This window comes from Besnoitia besnoiti, assembly GCF_002563875.1.
Source record: "Besnoitia besnoiti strain Bb-Ger1 chromosome Unknown contig00007, whole genome shotgun sequence".
Classification (NCBI taxonomy): domain Eukaryota; phylum Apicomplexa; class Conoidasida; order Eucoccidiorida; family Sarcocystidae; genus Besnoitia; species Besnoitia besnoiti.
Genome location: NW_021703915.1, coordinates 1,034,509 through 1,043,377, shown reverse-complemented (window position 1 = coordinate 1,043,377; position 8,869 = coordinate 1,034,509). Strand labels below are relative to the sequence as shown.

The 8,869-nt window shown below is 59.1% G+C and overlaps 1 protein-coding gene across 1 annotated transcript; it reads left to right on the top strand.

The window, feature by feature from the left end:
- Nucleotides 1–5,094: 5,094 nt before the first annotated feature.
- Nucleotides 5,095–8,404, top strand: BESB_071740 (uncharacterized protein; the record flags this gene model as incomplete). Its single annotated transcript, XM_029365547.1, has 5 exons — nt 5,095–5,436; nt 5,857–6,601; nt 6,759–6,925; nt 7,433–7,887; nt 8,140–8,404. The coding sequence occupies 5 exons, from the start codon at nt 5,095–5,097 to the stop codon at nt 8,402–8,404; spliced, it is 1,974 nt and encodes a 657-aa protein (XP_029218031.1).
- Between the last annotated feature and the right edge of the window lie 465 nt (nt 8,405–8,869).

The window sequence follows — 8,869 nt, the reverse complement described above, 5'->3', positions numbered from 1 at the left end:
GAACAGGAGGAGGAGACTGTACGTGAGGTCTCACGGGTCTCGGCCAGCGATCAATACTTTTGTTTGGACCTGGTATACACATGAGCTAGTACTGGTAGCACGCCACCTTTCGGGATTCGCCTGGGGGGGGCTCTGGTGTGTTAGCCCACACACTGCTTGGCAGTCGAGTTGCTTCCACGGTTGGCGCCTTCCCACGGACACATTTCATCTGCTTTAGGGGGAACAGCAGTCGGAAACTGGCCGCTGCTTGTCTCACACCTTCGGCGCAACAACGGCTGTCACGGCGACCTTGATCGGTTCGTGCCCCCTTCACCAACGGGATCCCTCGCCTTTCAGGAAGGCGGGCAGTTACCGCTCCTCGGGTCACGTCCATGCAAGGGCGGCGTTTTTACGAAACACAGGCGGATACCACAGTGCGCCCTTGACAGGCAGCTTGAGTGCCGACGTAGTAAGTGGGAGAGGGCCATAATCAGCAGCGACAGAGATTGCATATGTAGCATAGGAAAATAGCCTACGGATCGACATCGAGGTAATCTGGAGCAGCAAGCACCGGCGCTTCACAGGGCTTCGTGCAGCGGCCCAGGAATTACAACAAATCGGATAGAAGGATCCTCGTCCCCGGTAGCGAGTGACGAGGACAAGGCAGAGTTCCGGCCGAGGCCGTTCATATTGGACAACAGCCCGCTCTTTCCATCTAGTCTGAGTTACTCTCTCCATGGAAGAACAATACCCTTCAAAGCTGTTGATACTACTGTTCATAGGTATGCAAACAGAACCCCTGAAGCGGTCATGCAAGGTCATTTGTCTGCGGAGCAGACTTGTGAGCACTCGGTGGTGCGACGGCCCCGCTCGGTACAGGGTGTTGTATCAGAGATACAGCACGTAAGTGCATACGCTTTCAGGTCTCGTTTTCCAAGCGCTCTTCACGTTGGAACGGCTTCACCCATCACTTTTCTATGGTTGTCGCCGACAGTGCCGTCAAATGCCGTTTCCGCATGGCACGTGGATCTAGACCACACTTGCGTACTGCATTCTCTGCCTAAACTTCTGCGGCGGGAAGAAATATGCCAGGTCCGGGGGTTAGGAACGGTGCAAAGCCAGCCCTCTCACGGGGCGCTTGCAGAGTTTAGGAAACGGTATTAATGATACGATCGCCATGTGACAGCGACGCGGTTCTTCCAAGCTTCTTCTTAACAAAGTGTTATGCATGGCAGAACGGGTACGGATAGCCGCCTTCAACACAAAAAGAACGTGATCGTTGGTTCAATCATATAATGGCTCACAACGCTTCGTCCGCAGTGATAACTGAAGGCCCGGTACATGGCACGCCGACACGGTGCTCTATTGCCATCGGCTCTGCCTGCTGTGTTTTTTACCCGCCCAATTGGCAGGGAGCAGCACACGACGCAGAGAGCAGTTCCCAAAGAGAGGCAACGAAGACTCTCCATTTGTTGCGGGTCTCCAGATATTCACTTCAGGCGCCAGAACAAGGTAATCTTGGTGAGGAAACACCGTCATAGAGGCGTGCCTAAGGATGGTGAGTCTACTTTGGAGGCGAGCCTGTCAGTCAGTCCGTTGATGCTGGGCTGCATCCAGGAGAGATTGCCAGTGGTACTCTACCTGAAACCATAAATCGGTACGCGGTTTCGCTTCTCATGGAGAATGCTTTTGGTTACAACCTGAATAAACGGTACTTGAGGGGGGATGAACCGCTATTCTCACTGCTGGAATGAAGGAGTCTCACGATGTCACAGCTGCTGTGGGGTGCATCAAAGCAGGCCCACGCAGTTTGTTCTCCCACGCAAAAGAAGCGCCGGCTTCGTCGCCCAATTATACACCCAACTGGACCCAGAGGAAACTAGTAGGCCGTCCACGGGGAGCCGAAACGCGCGGGATTGATCGTTTCTGTTCCTTGTTGCGTCAGATGGGACGAAGCCCGCTGAGCTACTGGTGCAGAGTATCAGGAGCTGAGCCTACTCTCGGCTTCCGGGAGTTCATCTTCGTTAAGTACTGCGTTGGAGAAGAACTAACTTAAGCTTTCGCATAAGATCTCTTTACAGTGAAGTGCTACTGCGTTCCTTTGACTGTCATAGTCCATGATGATGTGAATTCAAAAGGATGATTGGTGGCTGATGCGGAAGGGAAGAGCGTGTGGTCTGGGGGACCATTATCAGCCGCGTAACTCCGGTAGCCTCCGTCACCCACCCCCCCGCGCCCGCTCTGAAGCCAGTCTGCGATATTACTGAGGTTAGGAACTAAATAGGTTAGTACATGCTTAACCAGCCCAGATTCTGCCCTTTCACTTGCCGCCGATAGGCCTGGGCACGGAGCAGGCATTTGGCGGCGGACGATCCTAATATAGCCGCTGTTGTGAGATCCCTTGGCCATGTAGTTTTCCGTGAGACAGCGTGAATCCTGCATTCAGACAGGAAGGCACTCGTGCTGTAGTCCTCTACGTGGTATACGCACGTTTATTGAACTCGCTTTCCATTCAAACTAACCGCCTGAATCGACTCCTTGCCGCCTGCGCCGCTCTCCCTCTGCAGTACGGTGACCGTACCCTAGCTGGCGCACCTCAACCGTAGCGGCTGCCGGATCTCTGTGGGGCATGCCTCAGAAGAGCACAGCGTCAAAAGCTAGCCGTGAGGAGTCAGGGCCGTCTCAAGTACAGGGTTCGTCGTTCGGCCGCCAGCGGGGGGCACAGACGAGCGTATTATGAAGAGCAGTGACCACCCCCATCGTTGGTAGGCAGCGCGATTGCCCCGTGAGTATCACAGAAGCTGAAGTGAACATGCTCACACGGCCCACTCGCGGGGGAAGCGGAATACACCTGCTAGCAGCACCAGCGACATTGTTGAATAACCCACCTTCCGCTGAGCTGCCCAAGCACGGACGTAGGCTCCGACGATGACGGTGACATTTCAGCGCTGTGATACAGCACTAGCGAGGGAGGAATATCCTTTCACTTAGTTGATACAGGAGCCAGTACCTTCTCAAGCCGTCCGTTCCCAGGCCCCCCCCCTTGCCCCCGCCTTCGCCCTGCATATGCCAATTGGACTGGGGCGTCCCTCTTCGTTCACACGCTATTTTCCTACGTCCGACCTACGGCATACTCACCTTGTTTCACGCGGCTCAGACATGCTGAGTGCCCAAATGTACGCAGGGGAAGTTTCTGCGTGAAGACGGCTTCAGAGAGACCCTCTCGGGTCACACGCCAACAGGCGAGCACATATCGTCGTACTTTTTGGGACGGTCAACGCCCACTCTCCCCACGAAGGCATAAAAACAAGGTATGAGGCTACAGTCTTCTCGGCTGCACCCTCCAAAGCAGAGTTCGTGCTCAACGGGATGTCTTACCCTCTTTTGGACTGGGGCTGGTAGCTGTCGCCTGTGCTATCCGCTCGTGGAGACACATGCGCAAACCATACACGAAAGATTGGCAACCCGCTAATTTTCTCCAGAGAGTTCGCGGTCCAATCGTGCGCTGGGGACTTCTGTGCAATGCAGGGCGACGAAAATCTACTTCGGTGTAAAAATGTGTTCACGGATGGGGCTGCCGCGGGCCTATCACGCAGGCTAGTTGGTTCATACCTCCGCGATGCTCTCTGCGTGCATGCGCGCGCCTCGCCGTCAGCTTTCGGGCAACAGAACGCTGCGCGAAGACGGGAGGCCGTGTCCTGCGCCACAGAAACAGTGGCTTTTCTGGAAGTGAATTGGATATCAGCGCCCACAGTTTACCGTAGGAAGGCGTTTTGGGGAGTTTAGACAGCGGGACGGCACTGTTTTCCCCGGAGGGAGCGGACAGAGTGGCCGGGCTTCCTCCTCGGCGTGCGAACATCGACGTTGGGAGTCACTTCTCCGGGGCAGCCCGTCCAACAAGCCTTTCACGATTTGCGCCTCCACACACGAGGCGAATGCTCGTTAGATGCCCGTTCAACCTTGATAGCTGCACATCTCGCGGTGGGAGAGACGTACGACTCTCACCGTAAGCTCTCTCCCGTGTCCGCTGCAGGAAAGATTGGTGTACTGTGGCTGGTCCGTAGATGCACACCCTAAACCCCCTACACTTCAGCTGTCTGCGTAACCCGTTTCTAAAGGAGGCGGGCGCTTCGCAAGACTTCTGCTGTGCGCCGTTCGAGAATGCCCATGTCCAGGTTCGTCTACCGTCCTGCGCACTGCGACTGGCCCTGCGCGTCCATTCCCCCTCGTTCTCCTCCACCGTGCCGGCAGCGCCTGTCCTCGTTCCCTGGCTCACTACCGCCTTGGCTTTCTAGAGCTTAATATTCCTGGCGTGCTCTCACGCCTGCAGCTCGCCAGCTAACAGGTTTCGTGGCCTCGCAGGAACCTGGCCGCCCCTGAGGGCCCCGGGGCTCCCCGCGCCCGGCCCGCCCACGCTCCGCCCGCCCACGCCCCGTCTCCTACCCTGGTTTGTGCAGGGGCACCGAACGCCGCTCGTTTGTCGCATGCGTGTTTCTAGTTTTGCCGCAGGGCGGAGGGCGCAGCGTCTGGCACGCCAACGGCTGTTCTTCAGTCCCTGTCCCGACCCCTCTCCCGTGCGCCGGGGCTTCCTTTCGCCGTCACTGGGTTTACCGGTATCCAGTTTGTCCTCGGCTCGAATGGAGCATCGTGCTGACCGCTTATGAGCGGAACAGAGAGCTCACTCTGGAGGCTTCAGCGGAATCCTTTCAGGGCCAAACGACAACCCAGGGGCCACCCCCCAGGCGGTTTGTTCGCCTTCGTGGTTGGCGGCCAGACTCAGAATTTGTTCTTCTCGCTCACAGCGGTGAATCTTATCAGTGTGAAGACGTAGCTCGCCTCCCCGCTCGCCCCTTTCTTGCGGCTGTCGTGCGCGTCGAACGAATCTGGCAGTGTCTACCTGCGGTAACCGACATCAAGGCTCTGGCCCCCACGGACGTCGTGCCGGCCTTTCACGGCCCCCGCAGAGCGTTCACAGGCGTAACTGATATCTGCTTTAGTCCGCTTTTCCATCTCTTCGGCTGTAGCAGCTTCCTCTTGCCTGGTGCTGACCCGCGTTGCTTCCTATTCCGTATCCGCCAACGCCAATGCGTGACCCGCGACCCGGAGATTCTGACCATGCGGCCGCATTCTGGATCAGCCCTCGGCTCGACGAAGGCAGGGGGGCGACTTGAGGCAGGCGCGGGGGGGGCCGGGTCCGCGAATGGAAACTCGCCGTGGTCAGACGGCCGAGGCGTGGTTTCGCTCTCTGTACGCCAGCTGGAGGCGCCGGACCGCGAGCGGAAGAGAAGAAAAGGCCCTCGGCAGATAGTTCGGTACAGCGACGAGGTCATAAGCTCATGGCAGGTGTTCACTTTGCTATCTGGCACCGTCTTCACCTCCCGCCGCCTATGGTCTGCAGTGGCCCTTTACTGGGTCCTCGCGCTCGTCATCTGCCTTCTCATTCTGCACTTTGAATCCGTAGGTCTCCCGCACAGAGGCGCGCGAACCGCGGCGAACAGTCGGCTCCTCGAACGCCGTGGAGAGCAGGCGTGGAGAGGCGCGCCGCGCGACAGGAAAACCCGCAGGAGTTGAGGAAACTGGGGGGGGGGGGGGGGGGGGGGGCCAGGGGCGGAGATAGGCATGAACCGCAAGGAGGACGCAGAAGCCTTGCCAGCCATCGGATGCGGTTCGACGCGATCCACCTGTCTGCGTGACGCCAGAGAAGGAGACAAGCCAGGAGGAGCAGCAGATTGCGGCAGATGGCCTCTCTGTGTCCCTCCGTCACCGGCATTCAGCGGATATGAAGCGCGCTTCACTCGGCCTCAGACGGCGCTCCCTCTGATGTCTGCTCTGTTCTTTTCTGCCTATCGCTGTTTGTGCGCATTTTTTAAAATTCAGGAGGCGTCGCATCTGCAGTATACCTCCTTCAAGGCATTGGTCGACTACCTATCAACCCTCATTGGTTTTCTCCTAGGCATGTACGTCTCCAATTCGCTTTCGCGCTGGTGGTCACTCAGAATGCACATCGATCATTTGTGGGGCTGCGTGGATGACCTCTGCATGCTTGCCTGCTCCCACGTCCTCGAGGAAGACGAGCAAGTCGATGCGTCCACCGGAGTCCTTCGAGCTCCGGCCCTAGCGACGAGTCCGCGCTCCCGGCAAAGTGACACAGAAAGCGGCCAGGGCGAGCAGTGGGGCTCAGGCGCGCCCGAAACGCGGAGCCGATGCAAGCTCGAGGACGGCTCCAGCGACCCTGCGCGACCTCAGAGCGAGAGGGATGCAGGCGAACTCGACTCGCCCGACGCGGGACCCGCCACGGCGAACACCAAGGCAGTCACTTCCGACGAAGGCAGAGACGACACACCACGAACCGCCCACGCGTCCAGGCCGCCGAGCGGGCGCACATGGACCGGCAGGCTAGTGGAGAGCGAACCGCAGATCAGGCTCGGAGGTGACAGCCCGAGACAGGCGGCGGACCACAGCCAAATACGCCCGGCTGCTCTGGTCCTTGACGAACAGGAAGAGCGTCTGCTTCTCACCAAGGCCAACGTCTTGCGCCTCATTCTCCGCCTGGGGAAAGTTGCCATGAACCTCACGTTTGACGCGGCTGAACGGGAAAGCGGCGACCTTTCCTACCTCCAGAGTACGTGCTAGCCACTCAGCGAGCGTCGGGCTCCTCCACGCACCTTCCAGACGTGCCTCGCGAGTCCCCTCTTTGCAGGCCCAGATGGTGTCGGGCATCGATTAGCAGCGCGCGCGAGTGACCTTCTTATTCTGTCTGTCTCGTTTGTACCCCCTAGACGCCGGCCTCTTGAATGCTGAGGAGCTCCGCCTGCTCGAGCCCGCGCCTTCGAAGGCACAAGTCGTATGGGTCTGGCTCTCCCAGCTTGGCACTCTCCTCGCGAAGCGCGGGCGCCTCCTTTTCGCGGCGAACGCAACTCGAAAGTGGCATGAGATCTGTGCGAGGGTAAGGAGACAAGACAGCCGGAATCCGCGAGCAAACACAAGCAAGAATGTGAGCAGGTCGCCTGCGGCCCTGTCTGGAGCGGCCATTCCCGGTGTCGCGAGTTTGCAGACTGTGTGCGGAGGGGGAGCCTGCACTCGACGGGGGCCGAGGAAGAAGACTGAGAGCGTGGAGAGAAGCGGACCAGCCGCCATCGGGCGACCAGGCCGTCGACCGAATCGTCGCGTGGTCCACAGCGCACTGCCGCACGTCGGATGATGCAGGCGAGGATGTGCAGCAGCAGATGCGATTCGGGGTGACAACCTTTAACCGATGTCCGCCACTTTCCGCAGACAGGGCGAAGGTGTGGAGATCTCTGAAGAGGGGGACGGCCAGACATCCGGTGCTGCGTGGCGTCAGGCGCTCCTCGTCCCCGGTGTCTCCACCGCGAATGACGGTGGAGTGCCTTTCTTTCTCTTGCTGATACGCGGCGTGTTTGTCTGCTTTCTGATGTGCGCGGCTCCTCTTCAGGGGCGAGGCGAAGTGGCTGCCTGCTGGGCCTTCGTGGAGACGCAGCTCCCGTTTTCCTACGTCCACCTATTATCTGTTTTGGTCCACATTAACAACCTGTTTCTCTCGATTCTCACGGGCGTGGGCGCCGCTGCTTGCGTCAGCCAGCTCGCGGAGACCTACGAAGCGCGAGCCACGTGGTTCGCGCCTCCAGGTCCGCTCCTCGGAAGCTCCTCAGTCCTGGCTACCAGCGTCGCTACTGCGCCGCCGGGGGCAGGTGGCCCAGGAGCCTCGGCGGGTCGGGGACCGTCAAGCGTGAGAGGCGGCGAGGGCGGCACGCGACTGCGTCCCATGCAGCGCACCGCGGTCTGGGAAGTCACCCAGATGCTGCTGATGCACGTCATGCTGCTTCTGGTGATTCCCATCTTTTACCACGGCATGATCAACCTGGCGCAAACTATCGGGCACCCCTTCGGGTAAGAAGCGGCGCCTTGGCGACGCGAGAGCGACAGCACCCAAGGCGCGGTTGTGGAAACACGCGGGAGGCGGCGACGCCATTTTGTCGTCCTAACGACGCGTCAACGGCGTGCGCAGAGCAGTGCGACAAGGTGAAGCAGCGAACCCTACACCCTAGCTTCGAGGCGATGCAAGGGCGTGCGTGGAAACTGCGGAAGGGGTTGTCTAGATCTGTTCCCACTCCGTGTGTCGTGTGCGGCGTCTGCGTTCAGCTACAAGTCCGTGGCCTTCCCGAAGGACCTCTACGTCCACTTGATGGACGCAGAATGCTCGTCATTTTTTACCGTGGGGCAGGCAGGACCGCCTCTGTTTCAAGCAGCCCCATTCCCTGCCTCAGCCGCACGGTCGCCTTCGTGTGCAGACCTGTCTCCCACACCGTCGAGCGCCTGGTCCTCCAGCAGTTTTCTAGGAAGGGACAAAGCGGGCGCCGCATGCGGCGTGAAGGCGAAAGCAGCTCGCGACAAGCTAGGCAGGTGACAGCATTTTGTACGTTTGTGACCCTTCGCCGACTCTGCAGACACGCCGAGGTGTGACCACCTCGCTCGCGCAGGCGGGGGCTGGGATCTGCTTAGCGGCTGCTTCACCTGTACACCGCTGCACATTTGCCCGCCCGCTGCTCTACATGGGCGGCGAGTGCGGCAAGCGAGGGGGGCAGGGTCGAAGCGCTGCGCCAGAGAGACCCGCTAGTCGGTGCAGGAATGGGACTTTTCGCTTCCGGAACAATGCATGTAGACAGGCCGACCTGGCGTCGGCGAGCATGCTTTCTTTTTGTAACCACATGGATTCTGGACAGCTGTATATAACGACCGGAGGAGTGGAAACACGTGTGTGTATACATTTTTTCGACGGTGCAGTTTGCGCTGCGTGTGTGGGTCAACTTCCGTTTGCTCCCGAAATTCCGCTTCGTACTATGCAGGTACGTGCGTGGCGTGTCAAACTGTC